The 25,936-nt window shown below is 37.4% G+C and overlaps 1 protein-coding gene across 1 annotated transcript; it reads right to left on the bottom strand.

The window, feature by feature from the left end:
• Positions 1 to 2,992: 2,992 nt before the first annotated feature.
• med24 (mediator complex subunit 24) lies at positions 2,993 to 25,936 on the bottom strand. The gene is made up of 26 exons (XM_083557090.1): positions 25,715 to 25,936; positions 24,470 to 24,614; positions 23,976 to 24,058; positions 23,281 to 23,319; positions 21,800 to 21,873; positions 21,461 to 21,684; positions 21,277 to 21,388; positions 21,056 to 21,206; positions 20,859 to 20,972; positions 20,730 to 20,777; positions 19,847 to 19,929; positions 19,653 to 19,739; positions 19,465 to 19,576; positions 16,829 to 16,971; positions 15,726 to 15,763; positions 15,276 to 15,358; positions 12,898 to 13,076; positions 9,034 to 9,133; positions 8,189 to 8,364; positions 7,827 to 8,091; positions 7,193 to 7,374; positions 5,329 to 5,422; positions 5,143 to 5,242; positions 4,793 to 4,873; positions 4,159 to 4,307; positions 2,993 to 3,368 (listed from the first exon to the last, which is right to left on the bottom strand). The coding sequence occupies exons 2-26, from the start codon at positions 24,603 to 24,605 to the stop codon at positions 3,252 to 3,254; spliced, it is 2,970 nt and encodes a 989-aa protein (XP_083413216.1). The 5' UTR covers positions 24,606 to 24,614; positions 25,715 to 25,936; the 3' UTR covers positions 2,993 to 3,251.

The following is a 25,936-nucleotide window of genomic DNA, read 5'->3' as shown; positions in this document are numbered from 1 at the left end:
TTTTTTGGCAACAGATGATATTTCACCCTTTGTTCATCGATTGTATTTTATATTATAATTGAAATGTTTTCCGTTTTGACAAAATGACTACATTTTTTTATTCAACGAACAAAAGTTTCAATAAATTTGGAGAAAAAAAACAACAAAAAAAAGTTTCATATCATTTCCTTGTTCTGTCAAATGCTTCGTAACGGTTTTGGTATTTTCCATTTTACTTCATTGATATGTTGGAACAGTCATAAAAATACAAGAAACGATATTTGGACATAATTTGCTTCAATATATTTTCAATTTCGTTGAAACGTTTGATATTTTGATAAGTTCTTTAGAATAACATTCGATCGGCAAATAAAAAAATAAACGAATGAAACGAATATGTGGAAATGGTTTCAAATTCATTTTTATTTCATTGAAAAATGAAATTAGAAGTGCTAAGATGCCGTATTTATTTGTCACATACACGGTTTTTATGAAAAAAAATACGAGTAAAGTAACGTAAAAATAAAAAAAATTTGTATAAAAGTATATTAAAATATAATCTGAATAAAATATATATAATATATGTGTATATATACACACACCCACACTAGCAAAAAAGTATGTGGATGTATATACATGCATGAATTTACAAGTGTAGCCGGAGCAGCCGACCTCACCGGCGCCATCTCTTCACGTTATCACGTAATCACGACTTTTTCTGTGTAGGCAGAATCACGGATTAACGCGATACGCTTTTACTTTGATCAGGGACTCGTTCAAACTGAAAAAAGCTCCGTCGCCGATTGCCAACTGACGCAATTGTCCGAGAAACGTTTATGTCGAGATCGTGAGAAAATTAATTTGCGGTTACGTGAAAATTTTTTTTTTTAAATGGGAAAACAAGAAAGAAAAAAGAAAAGAAAAAACAATTATTATAATGCATGGCCTTTTAGTAAAAATCCGTAAAAAATGATATATTTAAGAAAAAAAAAGAAAAAAAAATTTTTCTTGTCATATTATCATTTTTGAAAGTTACATTCAATTTAAATCAAATGAACTTTTCTTTTTTTTTTTTTTAAAGCATGCTGCTCTTGACTTTCTCTCAGACTAAAGTCCGAACATTAAAATCTTCTGTTACTTCTCTATTTTTTTGCTCCTTTTTTTGTTTCTAGGAAACTTTCCTCGGCTCGATTTCATGGAAGTTTATCGGCATCTCCGCAGGTCTTGTGACATTTTTATCATCCGCATCCCCGGATTTAGAATTAATCACTGGATACGTCTTGATTTGACACTCGGCCGATCGTCATTTGGGAAATCCCTGTTTTTCGAAACAGTGGCCGTTTTCTTAAAGGTGGAGCGGCAAAAAAAAAAAAAAACGCTTCCGCACTTTCATTTTCTTTTTTGAATTCTGATTTTTATTTGATTGATTTATTCCTTTTTTTTTTTTCTTTATTTTAAGGCATTTTTTTTTTTTTTTTTTATCAAAAAATTCTGTGTGGGGTTTATTTTCTTGATTTTTTTCCTCTTGAATCTAAAATGTATCTATATCAAAAGTTTGCGGACACCCGACAATAAGATTGCTACGTGCTCCTTTTATGAACCGTTCCTCATTGAGGTCCCCCGCTATATAAACCTTCATTCTTCTGAAAAGATTTTTGTGGAGATCTATTCAGCCACGAGTATGTTAGGAGGTTTCTGAGGTGTTCAATAGGGTTTAGAGCTCTATAGTAGATCTTCCACTCCAACACTCCAAGTGAAGGAAAAATTCAAGGCGTCGTATTTCACAAAGTGTTAAATCATCACTCCTCCTCGTGGAGGCAAATCTGACCGCATTGTGATTAACGAGCATGTGCAGAAATAAACCTGCTGGATTGAACATTCTGACCAATTAGCAGCATTACCACATGACCACCTGACTGATGACTCGGGCGTTTGGTTGCGACACCGAACCTAGAAACATTTTGAAAGCTACTTCCTCCTAAATTTCGCTGCGGCAGTTGTTATGTAACGCTCGTTTCTTAGAGGAATTCTCCCCACGTCGACCTTCAGCCGAGTCTGAACTTCAGTCAAGTGACCTCCGTCTTCGTTACGTAGCCAAAGTGCTTGTCATGATTGTAGACATACAAAAAAATAAGGACCTCAATTTTGGTGGTTGTTCCAAAAAAAAAAGGTGGAGGAACACATTTGTGACGGATGAAACTTTTTCACTTGAACCCGACATCTCCGTGAAGATCTGCTGTCAGGAGATCTTCTACTCCAACCCATGTAAAGCAAATCTTAAAGGAGCAGGATTTGTGCACTGGGGTATCATCATGCTGGAACAACTTTTGAGTCTCCTAGTTTAAGTAAAGGAAAAAATGTTCATGCTGCTGCATTCCAAAGGAGAATGAAAGGTTTGGGGGGCGGAGCTTAGAATCGATTAACTACCTGATGGCAGCTACAGCGTACAGGTGCAGGGAATCCAATGGTATTCGGTAAAGTTAATATCATGAACGAGCTGCCCCCGGTTTCGTTTCACGTAAGCGCAATAATCGTACATAAGGTTTATTAAAAGCAGCAGCGTTTTTCTTTTTCTTTTTTGCATCGCGTGCAAAATTCATCCGGCAGCATCAGCATTAGTGTGGTTTCCATGTTATAATTCTGGTTTCACACATTTCACACAAACTTTTCTGTGGAAACACTGTGAACACTGCTAACGACCTGTTTTTTTTGTTGTTTTTTAAAAAAAAATTTAAATAGATATTTTTTTTGTATTTTAACGAAAAAAAATTTATTTAAAATTTTATTTCATTCACTGATTTTTTGGTGCGATTGGAGTTTTTTTTCCTTCATGTGTTCATATTCAGAGCCCTAATCTTGATTGTTGATATTTAAAACATTCTGAAACGCTGAGAAGATCTAAAGTTTTCATTTTGACCTTGAACTCGGAGGATTTATTACGGATGGAACGCATTAGAAAGTGGGAAATTTCCCATTTACCCGCAAATACACAATAAAATAAATCAGATGTTAATAAAGTTATTAAATCAGTTTATTGAGTATTAAAAAGTTCTATATACAAAAATTTTTTTTTTTTAAAGGTGTTTGGGGAAAGTAGCAGTCGATGCAATCGAATGACATGATTATTCTTTTGAAGACTAAGAAGTGAGGGGGTCATGTAATGAGTAACAATGAAGCTGGTGGGAGAAAAACTTTACTGGAAGTCAGATTCCATTACTCATGTGTGTGTGTGTGTGTGTGTGTGTGTGTGTGTGTGTGTGTGTGTGTGTGTGTTACAAAGCAGCAATCGCTTTGGCGGCTACTCTTCGGCCCAGCGGGAGCGTCAGGTCTGTGATGGACAGAACAACTTTGGGTTTGGCGAGAGCGTGCAGCTTGACCAGCTCAGAAACCTGTTAAAACAAGTGAACACACACACACACACACACACACACTTTGTTCTAAGTTTATGAGGACCTTACATTACTCCAGTTCCCTGTGGTAAATATTTGGTTGGCTAGTTATTTGTTTATTATAAAAGCTAATAATAGAAAAACGTTTTTGTGGGCATTGGTGGTCCAGTGGTTAAGGCTCTGGACTGACATTACCAAGTCTTTGTGAGAACTTTGTGAGGCATCATCGTATATTTGTGAGGACATTAAATTAAATACACTTTATTGTTACCAAAGAGAAAATTTGTGTTGGACTCGAAGTGTTCACATTAACAAGACCTTTGGATCACCAAACAACAAAAACATTAACATTAATCTCTGACATCATATCCGCTTTGTAAGGACCTCTGACTTTACCAAGTCTTTGTGAGTACCTTTGGCATGTAAATAGCTTTGTGATGACCTCTGACCTCAAAATATCTTTGAGAGGACCTCTGGCATTATAATATCCATAATAAAACCTAGGACATTACCAAGACTTTGTGAGTACCCCTGACCTCATATATTTGTGAGGACCATCTGACCTCATATCTTTGTGAGGACCCCTGACCTCATATCTTTGTGAGGACCCCTGACCTCATATCTTTGTGAGGACCTCTGACCTCATATCTTTGTGAGGACCTCTGACCTCATATCTTTGTGAGGACCTCTGACCTCATATCTTTGTGAGGACCTCTGACAGTCTAGCATGATAAGGACATTTTAAATTGTCTGTTTTTCACAAAAGAATAAATTTGTGTGTGTGTCTTACCATAGTAAACGGCATGAACTGCAGGATGCTCCCCCGGCTGCCCTGCTCTGAACACTCTACACACTCCTCTATAAAACTCTGCACAAACTGTGTGTGAGGACCGGCGGTTTTGGAGCTCAGGATGGATGAGATGAGCAAGAACAGATTTGCTATGAAGTGGGAAAAAAATTTTATTAGTCGAGCTACAAAGTTCCATCATTAATCTAAAAACAGCCAAAATGCTACAATCAGGCTACAAGACTAAAAATATATTCATATATTAATATTCACATATTAATTCAGTATTCAGTAAAGCCAACCAAATTGAAAAAAGTGTGAAAAAAAACATAATTCAATTTAAAAAGCTTAACTATTAGGCAGCAATATTAATAAACAATAAAATAAATTAAAATAATTACTGTAGAAAAATTTTAAAGGTTCATTATTATCATTATTATTATTATTAATATTATATCTGATATTTATATGCAGTAAAGTACAGGGAGGGCAAAAATCTAGACAACATTATCCCCAGCTACGCACTGCACATTAGCAACACACACACACACACACACAAACACACACACACACACACACACACATACACACACATACACACACACACACACACTACACTACACTACACTACACTGACCTAGCACACGGTTGAGTGGTTCTCTCATATTGACTGTATGAAGCTGCGAGGCAGACAGTGAGCTGCTCATGGTGCGGTCACCTACAGAAAATACAAAAATTAAAGGGAAAATGGTTACTGACTTTCAAATACAATCATGAATACTTTTGGTTTCACTAAATATTAGCAATATTGTTAACAATGATTTAGTTACCACAAGGATATTAAGTACTGCTAATGCTAAACCTATTAAAAAAATAGACCAAAGGGTTTTTTCTTTCATATTTTAATAAATGGTGAGCCAGCCAGGAAGGGGGTTTCAAAAACACGTAAGACCCATGAACCAGGAACTCGTCACAAGTCTGACTTACCTGGACTGCTCAACACGGCGGGTTCGTCCTCGTTCGAGCTCAGCAGACGCATCAGCTTCGATGGCTGCGTGTCATCCAATGGGAACAGGCTGCTGTAGTCCTACAAACCAATCAGATTATAGACTAAAGGCAAAGTATATGTGGACAAAAAGTAGCACAAGTGCATTTTTTTGGGGGAAAAAAAACCTCAATGTCCTCTCGCTGTCTCTTGCGCTGCCGACCCAAGGCGTGGATTTTATGGTGAGACGAGAAGGAGCTGAGAGCACACCATACCGACAGCCTAAAAATAATAAAAATAAATAAATAAATAAAATAATAATGAAAACTCTAATCATCTATTTACCAGTACTGTGTGTGTAGAACGGCATAGTAAAGTCTGGTGAGCCAGCCAGGAGAAATTTTCCAAACAAGCAAGAAAGCCTACTTACATCCACTTTATTAAAAATATATCTGTATATAAATAGCAATGTGACGTTTAACATGCTTTTATATATATATATATATATATATATATATATATATATATATATATATATATATATATACACACACACATACACACATACATACACACACACACACACTGTATGGCCAAAAGTAAGCGCACCCCTAACCACAAAATCTACATCCTTGATGTATAATATAATGAATCTCATTCCACATTTATTGCCCTTTTTTCGTGGAGCATGCATTGTGCAGAGCGTTGAGACATGACTGATGAATGTGGTCAGAAAATACATCAGCCAAAGTATTGGCACACCTGACTTTTACAGTCATATGTAATTCTTCTTCAAGCTGCTAGCACAAAGTTGGATGCACACAAATGTATAGGACGTTTTTGTATGTAATATCATGACATTTTGCACCCCAGGCCTTATCACCTTCTCACCTTCATCAGAATCTGATTTTATGAACACCCTTGTCACTATATAAGCACAAATCTCCAAAAAATCTTGTGGAACATCTTTCCAGAAAAGAGGTTATTATAAGAAAATTGAGGACTATATATGGAATCTTATGGTCAGGTATCCGCAAACTTTTGTTTCCCTTTACTTGAACTAGAAGACCCAAACCCAAAGCCAGCTTCATGCGAATGTGTGTTATATGGGTTGGAGTGGAAAGACTTTTCTTACCACACCAATCTTATTTTCAGACTTCCACAATCTTTACTCCAGATAGTGTAACAGCTAATTCTACCAACCATCTAGTGAAAGTGAAAGTTTCGCTGAAGACTTCCTAATCGATTTATTTTTTACTAACGTGACAACTTGTCTCGCAAGAACAAAAGACCGAGATGTCTGACTAAGGCAAGAAAAGAAAAAAAAATGAATGAAATGGAGAAAAAATAGAGAAGAGGAAGCATAGAGGGAAAACCATAGTGAGAGTCGGTTGCTGAATAGGTTTTAATTTTAAACCTGTGTATAGAACTTTTTTGGTTCAAGTTTCATTTACAAAGAAAAAAATTTAAATAAATGGTATCTATGTAAAAAAAAAAAAATTAAAAAATTAAAAAAATTCCAGATCTGAGAAACACTAGGACAATATTGACTGCAAAAATCTAGAACAAGGGTCTTCAACCAGGCATCCGCAACCCCTAGGGGGCCTGCAGCAGTACTATATGGGGTCCGCTAATTAATGTTGAATTACAAAAAAAATTTTGTTAAAAAAAAAACATAGGTAAAAACATCAAAAACAAAATATTTAATTAAAAACAATATAATTATTACAATAAAGTTCTATTAAAATTAAAGTTGAAGTTCATATGTAAAGTAAAAAAAAAGGAAAGGAAAGTAAAATGTATGAAACTGGCAACTTAATAAATTGTGATTTTTAAATGCAAAATATGTTATGATGCATAAATGTTTTTGAAAGATTTGAAAATATATAAAAATATACCGTGATGCGTGTACAACAAGAACAAAGATCTAACTGTCTTAACATAATATAACTAGCGTAACAGGATTGGGGATCGGGGGTTCCTGCCCCATGTCTCTATCGCCTAAGGGGTTGAAAACATTGAGAAAAAACCGATCGATAAGTCGGCACTTACTTGGCAAGGGCTCGGCCGGGCGGATCTGCTAAGCTGTGCCAGTGGGCGGGATCAGTTAGCAGATTGGGCACGATGTGGCCGATCAGTGTGAGCGTGATTTGCTGCAGGTCCAAGCAGAAGATGCTGTAGAGGAGCTCGACCACGCGGAGCGCCCACTCCTTACGTGTCTCCTTCAGCAGCTCCTGGAGGGCAGAACAAGGTACCATTTTTTATTAGAATCTTTATACTGTCATAGAGGCAAAAGTATTGCTGATTTTTCCACCCAGATGTGGTTCTTCTCCCAAACTCCTAGCGCAAAATTGAAGGCACACAATTGCATTGGATCTCTAGACTCATAGCCAGAAGCATACAGTAGAACTTCACTGATTGCTGAGCTGGTACTCTAGAGCAAGTCTCATCCTCGTGGCTGGGGCAGCAAACTCTCAGAAGGGAAAGAACAATTCAAACTTTGGCCACAATTGAAAAACTGATGAACATTCTATATTCCGGCTCTACATCTTCGTGTCTTCAATGAGTTCTTCTGGGGTTCCTTAACAGAACTGGGTTAAAAAATAATAACCATGCCCAAACCTAAAAGCTTCAACTCCGCTCAAACACACCTCACATATACACACCCACTCACACATATACAGACCTTGACAAGGTTGTTTGTAAACCAGAAGGCACCGCCGATGTGCAGCAGGTTCTCCAGGAGGTGCAGCGTGCTGGAGTCGACCCAGCCTTTGTCCAGCGCTGTGCGGAAGTTGGAGCTGAGCGCCTGGCTGATGGGTTGGCGCAGGGGCAGGAGGGAGCGGTACGGCAGCGGCTCCTGAGGCTCCACCAACGAGCGCAGGCACTGGCCCGTCTGCTGGAAGACGTCGGCGCACATGTGCTCCAGGATCGAGCTCATGATCACCACGCTGAGACAGAGAGACAGAGGGAATTCAAATTATCCATCGGCATCTAAAAGAAGGCAAGGCTTAAAGGGGGTGGGTGGGGGCGTTTCAGGTGAAATACCGTTCGTTGTAAAACTGAAGCGTGTTCTCTCCATACAGAGGCACCATTAGCTGACGAATCATGGTCTGCGGTTTCTCTCGTTCGTCCAATCCTAACATTCGCACGTGAGCCACGAGCCAGGCCACAGCGCATATGGCCATACTGCACACCTTCCCTTTTATGTTATCTGTGATCTTCTGCTCAGAGAGAGAGAGAGAGAGAGAGAGAGAGAGAGAGAGAGAGAGATTTATAGATCACTATTCTTTACACTCTTGTCAGGTGGAATACTTGATTGTGATTGGCTGGAAGTTCAGGTGTGAAATGCGCTGCTTATAAACAACTGGGGAGGTGGTAGCTTCTCCTATTAGGGGTCGCCATAGCGGACCATCCGCATGTTTGCTTTGGCACATGTTTTTACACTGGATGCCCTTCCTAACGCAACCCTCCCCATTTATCCGGGCTTTCGACCGGCACTAAGGTTTTTGCAACCCTAATGGCTGGGGTTGGTTCCTTGACCGGGGATCGAACTCGGGCCGCAGCGGTAAGAGCTCTGCATCCTAAACACTTGACCACCAGGGAACCTTAGTGATCAAGGCATTGAATTTTTTTAATCAGAAGGTCATGAGTTCAAATCCCAGCCACACCAATCTGCAACTCCTGGGCCCCTGAGCAAATCTTCCCAGAATTCTGGATTCTGATTGGTCAGAAAGTTTCGATTCCTCGTCTACACAGGCAGCTTTTACAAATCACCCACTAGAAATGTAAAATGTATTAGAACTAATATTATTTTACCATAAAATCACCACACAGAGGTTGATTACTTCTATAAATATATTGGAATGAAGGAAAGTTGTTTGGGATTTAACCTGCACAGCTTCCACAGACAGCACTCCGTTCTCCCAGGCGTTCAGCACCTCCAAGATGGCCGCCGGCGTACTCAGGCAGATCTCATGCCACTTCATCTGACTGAGAAAGAGAGAAAGAAAAAAGAGAGAGAAAACTAGGTAACTCGTAAGCCAATGTTATTTAATAAGTAAATAACGGCACTTTCATTAACGAGTCATTTTGTTTAGTCCCTGGCAGGAAATAAATAAATGAGGGAATAGGAACAAAAAATTGAAATAATAAATAAGTGAGAGGTAGAAAAAAAGAAAATTACTCGACATTCAACAAATGAGGAGGAAGCAACAGAAATGAAAATTAAATAAAATGTCCCGCAACAAACAAAACAGCCAACAAAAAACAAAATAAGCAACAACAAATAACCCACAATATATGAAAATTACATTTAAAAAAAAAAAAAAAAAAAAAAAGACCCACAACAAACAGGAAATGTAAAAATTACAGACAACAAACAAAACATAACCCACAACAAATAAAACAGACAACATAAAATAACCCACAACAAACAAAACAGCCAACAAAATATAACCCACAACAAACAAAACAAGCAAAAAAAAATTAACCCACAACAAACAAATAGGAAATAAAAAAAATAACCCACAACAAACAAAACAAGCAACAAAAAATAACCCACAACAAACAAATAGGAAATAAAAAAATGACCCACATCAAACAAAACAGCCAACAAAAAATAACCCACAACAAACAAAACAGCCAACAAAAAAAAACCCACAACAAACAAAATCAGCAACAAAAAATAACCCACAACAAACAAATAGGAAATAAAAAAAAAAATTACCCACAACAAACATACATACAAATGAAAAAGTAATAAAACCAACCCAGACCAAACAGAAAAAGTAAAAAGAATAAAAGCGACCCAAAACACACAAAAAACACGGGAAATGCAAATAAGCAAAAGAAAAAGTGATAAAATGACCCGCAACCAACAGGAAATAAAAGAAAATGGCCCACAACAAACAAAACAGACAACAAAAAGACCTACATCAAACAAATATAAAAAAGAAAAAACAAACGAGGGGAAAAGAATAAAGGCAACCCAAAACAAAATTTAGCTAAAGAAAATGTGATAAAATGCTACATAATTATGAAACTTCCTTGATGTAGGGATTTTGCGTGACATGGCAGTTTCATTATGTAGTCTAACGTGTGTTTCAATGAACATTGCATCACTCTTCTCGTCAGTCACTCGTACTCGTTCATGAATGAATAGCCATCACCTCATACAGATCAGATTAGAAGTGCAGGCTGATCATTTTTGCCACAATTGACGTGCGAGACATGAGACTGGGTTCAGACACCCCTGAAGGTGACCCTTGTGTCTGACGCATGGAGTTTTGGCAGAATGTCCATCACCAACCAACAAACCTGGATCAGATCTCTATCAGATATCCAACATAGATGCATTAGACCTCCATCACACATGCATCAAACCTTAATCGGATATCCAACAACACATCCATCAGCTCTCCACCGCACATGCATCAGACCTCCATCAGACCATCAGTCCTCCATCACCTATACATCAGATCCCCAACACATCTCAGTTACATATCCATCAGACCTAAACACATGTCCATTAGATGTGCAACAAAGATCCATCAAACCTCCATCATACATGCAGCACACATCCATTAAATGTTCAACACATATTCCATCATATCGGCACCAGTCCCCAAACACACCTAAATCAGATGTCCATCATCTAATCCATTAGACCTCCATCACACATGCATCACACCTCCATCAGAGCTCCAACACGCATCCATTAATGTTCAACACATATCCATCATATCTCCATCAGATATGCACCAGACCCTGAACACACCTAAATCAGATATCCAACATCTGATCCATCAGACCTCCATCACACCTCCATCAGACCTCCATCACACCTCCATCAGACACCCAACACACATCCACGGCTGCTCATCAGGGATAAATACACATCATTCACCTTAACTGTTGATTTCTGTAAAGCTGCTTTGAGACAATGTCTGTTGTGAAAAGCGCTATACAAATAAACTTGACTTGACTTGACATCCATCAGATGTCCAACACAACTCTATTAGACCTCCAACACATCCATTGGATTTCCAATAATCAGTCTCTATCAGACCTTTATCAGACCTCCATCAGATCTCAATCATCACCGTCACATCACAAAACATCAATGACACATATTTTGTTCATTCGTTTGATTTGAAGTCACTATAAAGGGTTTGTTCTGAGAAGTTTGGAGGTTGACATGTTGCTCGTTTTTTTTGGACCAGTGCTTAGATCCGTCCAAAACCGCAAATCTGTTGCAGCGCTTCCTCCCATCAAAAGCTCCTGTAGCTGCGACTGCACTTGTGCACCACTGCTGATTCATGCAGCTTCAAATACATTCATCCATTTCAAAGAAGACGAAGCGATTACAGTCAGACACAGACAAAACAAAACCAAACATCAAAGCGTGGGCTTCTGCTGCCAGACTGTAGCTGCGTTTTCTCTATGGTTAGAATAAAATCTAACTAAAACAAACAAACACACAAACAAACAAAACATGCAAAATAAATAACCAATAATATTAAACAAACATACAATTGATCGAGTCACATAACTAAAATAATGAGTGCTTTGGGTTTCTAATTATTACAAACAAACAAAGGGGATAAAATAAAAAAATTACAAACTATTGACCAACAATAACAACATTGAACAATAATGAAAAAGGAACGAACAAAAAGTAAAAAACATGACACACAAACAAAAAGGAGCACCAAAAAAAAAAAAAAAAAAACGATGGCCTAAAAGCAAATAAATGAGAACACATGACTCAAACATACAAACAAACACACACAAAAAGGAACAAAATAATTGCCTACAAACATTATTGGCCTACAAACAAATAAATAAGTAACACACATGACTCAAACAAACAAACAATAACAAAATAATTGCCTACAAACAAATATATAACACACAAACAAACAAACAAAAAGGAACAAAATAATTGCCCACAAACAAACATGAAAAACAAAAAGGAACAAAATAATTGCCTACAAACAAATAAATAAACACACGACTCACAAACAAAAACAAATAAAAACAAAAAGAAACAAAATAATTGCCGACAAACAAACATAAAAAACAAAAAGGAATTAAATAATTGCCTACAAACAAATAAATAAACACACGACTCACAAACAAAAACAAATAAAAACAAAAAGAAACAAAATAATTGCCGACAAACAAACATAAAACACAAAAAGGAATTAAATAATTGCCTACAAACAAATAAATAACACACGACTAACAAATAAAAACAAATAAAAACAAAAAGAAACAAAATAATTGCCGACAAACAAACATAAAACACAAAAAGGAATTAAATAATTGCCTACAAACAAATAAATAACACACGACTAACAAATAAAAACAAATAAAAACAAAAAGAAACAAAATAATTGCAGACAAACAAACATAAAAAACAAAAAGGAATTAAATAATTGCCTACAAACAAATAAATAAACACACGACTCACAAATAAAGAAAATAAAAAGGAAAAAAAAAATGACAAACGGGCAAGAACAAAAAAAATTATTTACAAACAAATAAACAAAAGGAATAGAGAATAACAAAATTACTCACAAACAAGCAATAAATAACGTGGAAGTAACAGTGGATGGAGTAGAAGAATATAGCAAACAAATGGAATTAGCAAAAAATGACTAAATAAAAAAAACCAAACGAACATGCGAAGTAAGAAGGAAACGTTCTTCTGGTGGTCACTGGAGACTGGAGGCCTCAGTGCCTGTACTTACACCAGCTTCATCTCGGAGGAGGTGTTGAGTAACGCCACCAGACTCTCCACTTTGCCCGGTTCAGGTCTGAAGCAGGGGTGGTCCGGATTCAGGATCTTCCCTTCCTCAGGCATGCACATCTGCAGCCATGTCTCGAAGAACGGGGTCTCGCCTGATTGGCTCGGTTCCGACAGGATGACCTGCAAGAAGACGAGAAATCAATCGATCAATCAATCAATAAAAAAAAGTACATAATTAAAAAGGTAAAAAAAATAAATAAATAAAAACTAAAAGGAATTGAACAATGATGCACTTTTAATTACTGAGCTAAAACAAAAGAAAGTGGGCGGGGCTTCCAGGGTGTCTGTTAATATTAAAGATTAAATATATAATAAACATTAAAACAATGTAATACTATCAAATATTGATATCACACTAAAAAATTTAAACCAATAAAAATCCAAGTGAAAAAGTAAAAAAACAAATAAAATTTGATATATAAATTATTATTACAGTTATAACGTATAAAACAATTACTATACTGATTATTAATCTTTATTACATAATTCTGCAATAAAACACTAAGAAATATAAAAAAAAAATACTGACAAAAACGTATTTTATATATATATATTGCACAAAAATATTTCAATTAATAATACGCTAATTAAGAAAACCACAATAATAATAATAATAATAATAATAATAATAAACATGCAGAAAATAAACCCTGTCCTTAATACTTAGAGGAAAGATATTTTATTAAATTTTTCAAAAAAAATTTAAAGAGGTGAAATTAAAAATCATTTTTTTAATATTAATAATTGAATTAATTTAAATAATAATGCATTATTATTAGTGGGTGGACACGACTCACTTTTTCTTTAGATAGATTTATTAACGATTAAAAGTTATTTATTCATTAGTTCAAATTTGAATGTAAATTGAAATGAAGCCTTTTTAGAATTTGTATTTTTGTATTTTTGGAAAATTGATATTAATCATCGGAGCGGCCGATCGGATGAAAAGAATTACATTTTTGCTGCGTCTGCGTTTTTTTCATTGACGTTGTCGCACGTCACGGCATCGTTACAAAAAAATCTAATAAAAAAAAGAAAAATCGGCAATTTTTTACAATTCATTACGCACGCTTTGAAACATCAAAGCGTTCCGCGTTAAATGATCTGAGCTCTGATCTGCCTACGTAGCGTTTAGAGGTGTTACAGCTGACGTAGGGGTCATGAAGTCAAAGTCGGCAAAAAGATTCTCTTACTGTCTCCATAGACCCAAAAAAAAAGTACAAAGTTTCCTTAACATATAAAATCCACTTCCTGTCTGACTCATCACTTTTCCTTCTTGTTTTTAATTCAGAAGCGAAATCTTTGGGAGGCGTGAACGCTGTGCTGTATCAGGATGTCGAATCTGGCTGCTTCTGACCAAAGGGAGCGTTTCCACAGCACCGGATTTCACACTTCCTCATGCGAGGGGGAAAAAAAAAAAAACGAATTTAATCCTTCGTTTCCTTTCATCACCTACGGAAGCGCGCCGTAGGATTTCACCGTCATCGGCACTTCCACTCGTGCTGACCTCGAGCGTTGGAGAGTCAACAAATCAATTAAAGTAAGAGTAAATAAATCAATTAAAAAATTGAAAAAAGAAGGAAAGCTGTACACGAGCTCGTCGGGGTCCCGTGACGCGGACACGGTAACGTTTATTTTACAGCAGCTATAAACACCCCCTGTTTATTCTCTCACACACAGTACAAAAACAAATAAAGAATTAAAACCGATGAAATTCTCGCGTTTTGAATAAATCAATCAAATAACGTGACCGAATTCAGCATGAAATCCTAAACGAGCCATTTTCGGTTCAGAAAAGATATATAGGGAATTGTTTTTACGGAGTTTGATGTTAAAATAATAAAATTTATTCATAAAAATGTAATTATTTATTATAAAATGAAGTCAGATGTTAATACAGTACAATACCGTGAACATAAAATGTGCATTTTTTGGGGGGTGGGGTCTGTTTATCGCGGGATTACTGAATACTTTTTTTTTTTTTGTTTAATTTCTAAATGATTCGTTTTAAATGAAATCTAAACTCTATTCAATACTGAAATAAAAAAAACAACTTTTGGAAAGAAAACGACTTATTTTCTGTACTGAATTCTAAACACTAACTTTGTGTTCTGACCTCGAATCAGCCAATCAGCCTTCAGTTTACATTTGAAATAAATTGTTCGCTACTGAACCCGTAGCAATTTCTACACAATTCGTTTTGTCTTCTGACTTCTTACCAATCATTGTTTTGTACTAAAGTGTACACAATACATGTTTAATACAGAATCAAATAGTGTGTGTGTGTGTGTGTGTGTGTGTGTGTGTGTGTGTGCTGACCTCAGAGCCATATGTCTGGACCACATGACACAGCATGAGGAAGGAGATGTCAAAGAGCAGAGCTCTCACTGAAGCAGATTTTGCTGCAGAAAGGGAAAAAAGAACACAGGAGATGGTGGTTATCGAATAAGATTCCACGATGAGGTAGTGGAAGTTTGGGGGGGGGGGGGTGTTGCAGTAAGTGGTGTGGTTAAGATGTTGGACTTCTGATAAGTAGGGTTCTCAAATGTATACATGAGATAAATGTAAATCGGCATTTGCCAAATGTAAATGTGACTGAACAGGAGAGAGAGAGAGAGAGAGAGAGAGAGAGAGAGAGAGAGAGAGCGAGAGAGCGAGAGAGAGAGAGAGAGAGAGAGAGAGAGAGAGAGAGAGAGAGAGAGAGAGAGAGAGAGAGAGAGAGCGAGAGAGAGAGAGAGAGAGAGAGAGAGAGAGATGCTAATCACTTACATCCTTCACCACTGATCTGCTTCGGAAACTCATTTAATCTGCAAAAGAGCAGAAAAAAAAAAACCCACACAAAATTGCATTATCTGATTTTATATATAAACTAATTCATGAATTAATTAAATCTCCAATTGTTATTGATTAGCTGAGGATTTATTCCCAGTGCTAAAACCTTATCCATTAATCAAAAATACAACATTTATCATCATTCTGACAAATTAATTACCAGTACTGAATTCTTATCTACTACTTACAGTACTGAATTCTAATCTACTACTTACAGTACTGAATTCTAATCTACTACTTACAGTACTGAATTCTTATCTACTACTAACAGTACTGAATTATAATTTATCAGTTACCAGTAATGAATTCTAATCTACTAATTACAGTACTTAACTCTAATCTAATTACAGTACTTAAATCTAATCTAATTATCAGTACTGAATTCTAATCTACTACTTACAGTACTGAATTCTAATTTATTAATTGCCAGTGCTGAAATTAAATCCATTAACTGACAGCACTGAATTCTAATCTATTCACTGACACCTTTCATTTAATTGTCAGTAGTGAATTCTAATTGATTAATTGCCAGTGCAGAATTCAAAAACATTCACTGACACTTTTCAATGAATTACCAGTACTGAATTCTAATCCACTGATAGTACTAAATTAATTACCACTACTCAATTCTGATCCATTAATTACCAGTGCTAAATTCATTTCCAAAGCTGAATTCTAATCTCCTAATTACAATAACTGGATTGTAATCAATTCATTTTCAATGCTGAATTCTAATCCATAACTTGTCAGGACTGAATTCTATTTCATTAACTGAAATGTTTGAATTAATTACCAGTACTGATTGCTGACCAATTAATTGCCAGATTTGAGAACTTTTTCAGTCTGTAGTTTGGACTTGGGTTAGAGTCGAATTCTAATACAGATTTTTAACTTTAGTACTGAATTTTACTTAATAAAGTTCCAGTACTGAATTTTACCCGTTAAATCCTCAGTACTGTGTTCTTATTAATCAGGCTCATTTTTAAACTTTTCAAGTATTAAATGTTACAACAAATTACTTAATAAAGGTCTGATCTTACTTGATGAATTTGCGAGCGAAGGATTTGAGTTTTCCCGTAGCCGCGGCAGCAGCCAACAGCAAATCCAAACTCTTCCCTGAGAGCATATGACCCAAAACTCCCAGCAAACCCTCAGGGGATTTGGAATGATCAGCATCCACAGTCTACACACACATACACACAGAATGTACAGAGGTTTCACAACTACCATTAACTGTTTGTCATTAGTACTGAATTCCAACCAATTAGAGATCTGTACTGAATTTTAACCATTTACAGTTTTTATTTTATTTTAATTCTAACCCATTAGTCTTTGTTACTGAATGAAATAATAATAATAATTTTTACTACCAAATTTTTAATTACTTATAATTAATGTGTGTTCTGAAATCAGTGTTCTGTACTGAATCCTTACCACTCAGTGCTCTGTACTGAAACTAGTCAGTGTTCTGTACTGAATACTAACTAGTCAGTGTTCTGTACTGAATACTAACTAGTCAGTGTTCTGTACTGAATACTAACTAGTCAGTGTTCTGTACTGAATACTAACTAGTCAGTGTTCTGTACTGAATACTAACTAGTCAGTGTTCTGTACTGAATACTAACTAGTCAGTGTTCTGTACTGAATACTAACTAGTCAGTGTTCTGTACTGAATACTAACTAGTCAGTGTTCTGTACTGAATACTAACTAGTCAGTGTTCTGTACTGAATACTAACTAGTCAGTGTTCTGTACTGAATACTAACTAGTCAGTGTTCTGTACTGAATACTAACTAGTCAGTGTTCTGTACTGAATACTAACTAGTCAGTGTTCTGTACTGAATACTAACTAGTCAGTGTTCTGTACTGAATACTAACTAGTCAGTGTTCTGTACTGAATACTAACTAGTCAGTGTTCTGTACTGAATCCAGTCAGTGTTCTGTACTGAATCCAGTCAGTGTTCTGTACTGAATCCAGTCAGTGTTCTGTACTAAATACTAACTAGTCAGTGTTCTGTACTGAAACCAGTCAGTGTTCTGTACTGAATCCAGTCAGTGTTCTGTACTGAAACCAGTCAGTGTTCTGTACTGAAACCAGTCAGTGTTCTGTACTGAATACTAACTAGTCAGTGTTCTGTACTGAATCCAATCAGTGTTCTGTACTGAATCCAATCAGTGTTCTGTACTGAATCCAATCAGTGTTCTGTACTGAATCCAGTCAGTGTTCTGTACTGAATCCAGTCAGTGTTCTGTACTGAATACTAACTAGTCAGTGTTCTGTACTGAATACTAACTAGTCAGTGTTCTGTACTGAAACCAATCAGTGTTCTGTACTGAATCCAGTCAGTGTTCTGTACTAAATACTAACTAGTCAGTGTTCTGTACTGAAACCAGTCAGTGTTCTGTACTGAATCCAGTCAGTGTTCTGTACTGAAACCAGTCAGTGTTCTGTACTGAAACCAGTCAGTGTTCTGTACTGAATCCAGTCAGTGTTCTGTACTGAATCCAGTCAGTGTTCTGTACTGAAACCAATCAGTGTTCTGTACTGAATCCAGTCAGTGTTCTGTACTGAATCCAGTCAGTGTTCTGTACTGAATACTAACTAGTCAGTGTTCTGTACTGAATACTAACTAGTCAGTGTTCTGTACTGAAACCAATCAGTGTTCTGTACTGAATCCAGTCAGTGTTCTGTACTAAATACTAACTAGTCAGTGTTCTGTACTGAAACCAGTCAGTGTTCTGTACTGAATCCAGTCAGTGTTCTGTACTGAATCCAGTCAGTGTTCTGTACTGAAACCAATCAGTGTTCTGTACTGAATCCAATCAGTGTTCTGTACTGAAACCAATCAGTGTTCTGTACTGAAACCAATCAGTGTTCTGTACTGAATCCAGTCAGTGTTCTGTACTGAATACTAACTAGTCAGTGTTCTGTACTGAATCCAATCAGTGTTCTGTACTGAATCCAATCAGTGTTCTGTACTGAATCCAATCAGTGTTCTGTACTGAATCCAGTCAGTGTTCTGTACTGAATCCAGTCAGTGTTCTGTACTGAATACTAACTAGTCAGTGTTCTGTACTGAATACTAACTAGTCAGTGTTCTGTACTGAAACCAATCAGTGTTCTGTACTGAATCCAGTCAGTGTTCTGTACTAAATACTAACTAGTCAGTGTTCTGTACTGAAACCAGTCAGTGTTCTGTACTGAATCCAGTCAGTGTTCTGTACTGAAACCAGTCAGTGTTCTGTACTGAAACCAGTCAGTGTTCTGTACTGAAACCAGTCAGTGTTCTGTACTGAAACCAGTCAGTGTTCTGTACTGAATCCAGTCAGTGTTCTGTACTGAATCCAGTCAGTGTTCTGTACTGAATCCAGTCAGTGTTCTGTACTGAATCCAGTCAGTGTTCTGTACTGAAACCAATCAGTGTTCTGTACTGAAACCAATCAGTGTTCTGTACTGAATCCAGTCAGTGTTCTGTACTAAATACTAACTAGTCAGTGTTCTGTACTGAATCCAGTCAGTGTTCTGTACTGAAACCAGTCAGTGTTCTGTACTGAAACCAGTCAGTGTTCTGTACTGAAACCAGTCAGTGTTCTGTACTGAAACCAGTCAGTGTTCTGTACTGAATCCAGTCAGTGTTCTGTACTGAATCCAGTCAGTGTTCTGTATTGAAACTGACCTTCAGTATGTTGGTGACGGTCGGCTCGGCACGTAGTATGAGGCCCGGGTTCGGCTGGATGTTGGCATTCTCCGCCGTTTTCAGCTTTGGTGCATATTCCCTGTCTTCAGCACTAAAATTACACAAGAAATGAAACAGGAATTTTAGAAGTGACAAAGTAAAGTGAGAGGAAGAGGCCTACAACATACCGTTTGGCGGTGAGGGCGGCCATGTTGGATTCTGACAGCAAGCAGAGTTTATTACACTCCTGAAGCAGCAAATTCAGGCAGTCGCAGCTACACACACACACATACACACACACACACACACACAATCCAGTGAGACAATATTGGAGAAAGCTATTGTAAATCAGAATTGTTTCATGTCATCTGTTCTCTCGTACTTGCATCTCTGGTCAGCTTTGTCCAGCAGGGGTGTGAGCTTCAGCAGAAACTCAAACGCAATGTTCACTTCCTCTGTGAAGTCCTGGAAAATAAACACACAGTGTCAAGTACTGTCTCAGTACTGCATTCTAATCAATTAAATTCCAGCACTGAATTCTAAATCAGCTCCCTCCCACCACCACAATTCTAATCAAATAAATTCCAGTACTAAATTCTAAGTGATTACTTCCCAGCGCGGAATTCGAATAAATTAAATTCCAATACTGAATTCTTATCAATTACTTCCAAGTTCTACATTCTAATTAATTCAATTCCGGGACCGAATTCTAATAAATTAATTCCCAGTACTAAATTCTAATCAATAACCTTCCAATACTGAATTCTAATGAAATACATTTGAGTACTGAATCCTACTCAATTGCATTCTATTACTGAATTCTAATTAATAAAATGTCATTGTTAAATTCTAATGAATTACATTTCAGCACTGAATGCAAATCAAATACATTCGAGTACTGAATTCTAATCAACAGCTTTCTAATTAATTCTCATCAATAACTCCCTATTAATGATTTCTAATCAGTTAAATTCCAGTACTGAATTCTACTCGAGGATCATTTCATTTCTATGGGAACTTGTTATTGAAAAATGTTGTTAAACTGAGCTTTTATGAACTTTATGAAAGGAGTCTCTAGTTATAAAAAAGAATAAAACTTAAATTGTTCTGCAATGCTTGTGTCTGACCAATCAACAACCTTCTCCAGAGCAAAGCTCCACCCCCTAACTCAGGTCTTTAAGAACCCATGAGCCTCCCAGAGAAGGTTCCTTACAAGCAGGAGAAAGAGACCAGTTGTAACATGCAAAATTGTAATGCATTCATACCTTCTCACCCTGAGGATACTTCTTCAACCTTAGAAGAACCTGAGGAATCTGTGAACATCAACCATAACCAATTATCAGGACCATAACTACAGTATCTGAATAATACACTGTGTACGTAACAAAACAAACCTTGAGGAAGGTGAACGCTGTCCATTTGAGCTCCTCTGTGCCTTCTGGAGACTCGATGAGCCCGGTGAAGCAAGCTTTCCAGATCTCCAGGATGAACAATGGTGCCGGAATGCGCTTTAGCAAAAGACGTCCGAGATCAGATAAAAGCGCGAGACCAGGAGAAAGAGAAGAGAGAGAGAACTGGAGTCTAATCCTACCTGTATCCTCTTGATCATCATGAGCTGCTCCACAAGCGGTTGCATCTCCCCCGTGAGGTTCATGGTCCCCTCCAGCATGATGAAAGCATGGACCGTAGGAAAGGAGGTGTGGACTGGAGGCTCACACTGGATGCTCAGCATCTGAGGGACACTGAAGCCATCGGAGATGTTTCATTACTTCAGAAAATCCGGCATTAACACGTGCACGAGCGAGATCTTACCTCTTCACCAGCATCACGCACTCCTCCAGCTTGCTCTTCAGCACCTGATTGGTTACGCTGTTCAGGTTCTCCGTGAGTTTGATCACCGCTTGCTCCGTGTTGCTCCAGGAAGCTGCGCACATCGGGTTGTTTGATTTTCTGCGGCGTTCGCATTAATTTCCGATTAATTAGTTAAAACGCTCACCCTGTTCCTCCAACCTTGCGATGTGCATCAGGGCTCGGTTCTTGGCCCGCTGCAGAAGGTTCTCCAGGCGCTCCTGGAGAGCCCGGAGGCTGGCGTCGCTCGGAGGTGCGGCGCTAGGCTCTTTAAGCTTCTCGCAGTACCAGGCACAGCCCTGCAGGAGCCACGCGATTGCCCCGAGCAAGGCCCGGCACAGGGCGATACACTCCTCCGCTTTCCCCTGGCAACTACACACAACCACTCATATATAAACACCTCCACCAAATCCTCTACTCCCATTGGTTAAAAGGATTAACCATGTTTCCATGGCAACGGCTACGCGTACGATTACGGCTTTCGTACCTGAGACGGTTGGAAAACATGTCCATGATCTCCAGGAGCGACTTGACGCAGAGTTCTCGCGAGAAATCGTCGAACTGGGGAGGAAATTAACATCTGGAATCATCTCAGAAACCACAATCGGTGACTTTATGGGGTTCAACTGTGAGCTGCTTTTTGACCAAGTTTCAGTTCTGCAGTCTGGGACTCTAGTGGCCAATTACAGCAATGACTTTTTACTGAAATAACTGCAGGTCACATTTCATTCATGTTTCAGTTCATCTTTATTTATTTATTATACATTTACTAGTGCTGATGTTCTGCAGCACAATTACACAAAGAGAGAGACAGAGAGCGAGATAGAGAGAGAGAGAGCGCGAGAGAGAGAGACTGGCATAAAGAAAAAGAAAGAAAGAAAGAAAGAAAGAAAGAAAGAAAGAAAGAAAGAAAGAAAGAAAGAAAGAAAGAAAGAAAGAAAGAAAGAAAGAAAGAAAGAACTACAAACAAACTGATAGACAGATTTTAAGAAAGAAAGAAAGAAAGAAAGAAAGAAAGAAAGAAAGAAAGAAAGAAAGAAAGAAAGAAAGAAAGAAAGAAAGAAAGGACAAACTTACAAACAGAAAGACAGATAGATAAAAAGATATTTTAAGAAAGAAACAAAGAAAAAAAACAAACAAACAGAAGTTTGCCAGAAAGACAAAGAAAAAAACCCAAATAGACAGAGAGAGAGAGAGAGAGAGAGAGAGAGAGAGAGAGAGAGAGAGAGAGAGAGAGAGACAAAGAGAGAGAGAGAGAGAGAGAGAGAGAGACAGACAGACAGACAGACAGTCATAAAGAACGAAAGAAAGACAGAAACAAAGAAAGAACCACAAACAAACCAACAAACAGACTTTAAGAAAGAAAGAAAGAAAGAAAGAAAGAAAGAAAGAAAGAAAGAAAGAAAGAAAGAAAGAAAGACAAACAGAGGATTGCCAGAAAAACTAAGAAAAAAAACAAATAGACAGTGAGAGAGAGAGAGAGAGAGAGAGAGAGAGAGAGAGAGAGAGAGAGAGAGAGAGAGACTGTCATAAAGAACGAAAAAAATATAGAAATAAAAAATGAAAGAACTACAAACAAACCGATAGACAGAGAGATTTTAAGAATGAAAGACAAACCTACAAACAAACTGATAGATAGATAGATAGATAGATAGATAGATAGATAGATAGATAGATAGATAGATAGATAGATAGATAGATAGATAGATAGATAGATAGATAGATAGATAGATAGATAGATAGATAGAGATAACAAAAGAAGGAACAGACAGAAAGACAGACAGGCATTAAGAAAGAAAGAAAGAAAGAAAGAAAGAAAGAAAGAAAGAAAGAAAGAAAGAAAGAAAGAAAGAAAGAAAGAAAGACCCACAAATAAATGAACAGATAGAAAACAGATAGATAGATAGCATGTGTATATCTATATTAAGAAAGACGGTGTGAGACGGAGGTGTGGAGCGAAACACGGACCTTACTGACAGCAGTGAGAACGCTGGAGTAGGACACCATCTACAGGAGAGCAAATAATCAGCACATTTATACACACAAACATTCTCACATGCAGCTGATGATGTTTTTAGATTCCAATTTTCTCCACAAGCTTTTTTTATTTATTCATTTTTTACTTGTCTAATGATTTTTAAATCTACAAAAAAAAAAAAAAAAAACATTAGAAATTGAATTCTCCATCACGTCCACATCGGAACGTGTTACGATAAAACGCAATAAAAACATAAAAGAATTCACGAAGGGGAAAAAAAGTCGTTGGTTGTCTGGCGTGTATCTGTGTGAGACGCCAAAAGGATCACGAGCACGATTTTTGATCGGCGTGTTATTATTTACATAGTGTGGGTCAGGGGAACGGGAAATTTGGGGGGAAAAAAAAATTATCAAATATTATACATCAAATATGATCTCCAGCTCCACCTACTGGTTGGGATTGAGAAGTTCTAAACTTTCCCCGTTATTTCTGAGAGAAAATTTATTTTGTATATGTATTATATTATATGTATATATAAACCAAACTTTTTTCTTTCATAATTTGTAAAAAAAAATAATAATAATAATAAATGTTTTTTGACATCATTAAAGGAAAACACATTTATTTTGTTGGACCCTTTTGGCCTTCCATTACAGGGTTTCGGAAACCACTGGCTTTTACTCACCTGGGAGCTGATGGCATACTTCAGATAGGATAGAATCAGCGGGTTTGGAGACGGACCAATCATCGCCTGCTCCAACAACGCTTCTGAATCGGTGAAAAGAAAAAGAAAGAAAGAAAAAAAGAAAATTGTAAACGTTCACTGGATTGTGATTGGCTGAAAGGTCAAAAGATCAAAATATTTAGCCTTCTAAAGGAATTTTTTGCTTATAAAAATACGGTTCCGGTTCCATACGGAGTCAAGACCTGGTGGAACATGTTCCCAGAGTGGAGGTTGTTAGATCAGTAAATGTGAGACGGGATGTTTAAAAAGCAAATACGCTCAATTGTCCACAAAAAAAGGGCTTGGACCATGTAAATCGCTGCTTGGGGTTAAATTGAGATGTTAAATATCTTCATCGTTATTCAAATTCGCTGCCTTCTCCCTCAACTTGACCTCCTGAGGTACCGAGTGCGAGAACGTGAACTACTTGGGAATTGTGGGTAATTTCTAGAGACCGGCGAGGTTGGGGTAATCCCACGTGGCTCCTTTGGGGCAGTTCCTCTTGATGTTGACGGCCCATTGGTAGTCGCTCCAGCGCTCCTTCCAAGCCTGCAGGATGGCCTGCTTCAGGTTCATCTTCAGCTCATGCATGAAGAAACCCTGGATGGAAGAAAACAAATCGAATCGTTTTATTTTTCCAGACAAACAGCATTGTGGAAAAATTTAGCTATAAAATACTCGGAAAACCGTCATGACAAAATTCCTTTATTGTCTTAAACTTGAACATTTTAGACGCTTCGATCGGAGGAACTCGATTCAGTCGAATCTTCGCAGAGGTGTTATAAAAAACGGATCATACCGTTTTGTTTTTACGGGGGTGAACAGACAGGTTTCGTCTGTCACTTGACTGTCGGTTTCAGTCGTTTTATTAGAAAGTTGTTACTGTGTGCTGCGAGTGAAAGTATAAGTGTGCACTTGTGTAAGAAATGACACTAACTTAGCAACCCCAACCTTCCCAGTGAACGTTTGTCCCAATTCCAACACTAGACTTCCTTTCGAACAGGATGAAAACAGTCACCTTCTTCAGTCTCACCCTCAGCACTGGAGTACCTCAGGGATGTGTATTGTGACCTCTCTTATATTCCCTTTTTTGTTTTTTTAACCATGACTACGTAATTGCCTATGCCTCAAACAGCATCGTTAGGCCCGATTAGAATTAACCAGAGCTGCTGTTGAGGACCTAAACCTGCTTCGAAGTCCTTGAAGACCACATCTCTGAGGGTCTCACCTGGTCTCTGAACTCTTCTCTCCTGATCTAAAAGACACATTTTCTGAAGAGATTTGAAAAAAAAAGTCCCATTTGTGACACTTTATCCCAACTACATGCTTTGTTTACTTCATCCACCGCCGCCTGTGTGGTCAATGTGTTCTTCTGATTTGCTCTAAAACCGGAAATAAAACCCACATCCCCAATAAATCTGCTTCTAATGATGCTGATCCTGATGATGGCCATAGGATCGCGTTTCTTTGGCTTCAGTTACAGCAATGCTTCATTAACCTCCGCCATAACAACCTGCTTTTCATTTTCACACTTAACTAATTACATGTATTAAACCCGATCCTTTAAAACACACTATATTATTGTTTCCCTTAGTATTAGCCGGCTAACACATTGTATTTTCCTAACAATGCCGTTGTTGTTGTTTTTTTATTAAATATTTAGGATTACATTATAATACAAATTATTGCCGTATACTTACCTGGTCGTTTTATTTATTTAACCCTAAATAAGAATATATTTGACTGCCAGCTCTTTTTTTTAGTTCATATAGACAAGCGTTCTAGCTTTCTTCACCCGTATTCCGTCAAACCCCGCCTGCTTTGATATGATTGGTTAGTGCATTGAAAACGCACCCAATGAACGCGAGATTCAAAGAAATCTAAGTAGTGTAAGCCAATCGTAGTGTAGAAGGCGGGATTTT

The sequence above is a fragment of the Silurus aristotelis genome (genome assembly GCF_946808225.1).
Source record: "Silurus aristotelis genome assembly, chromosome: 12".
Classification (NCBI taxonomy): Eukaryota; Metazoa; Chordata; class Actinopteri; order Siluriformes; family Siluridae; genus Silurus; species Silurus aristotelis.
This window is presented reverse-complemented; position numbering and strand designations above follow the sequence as displayed.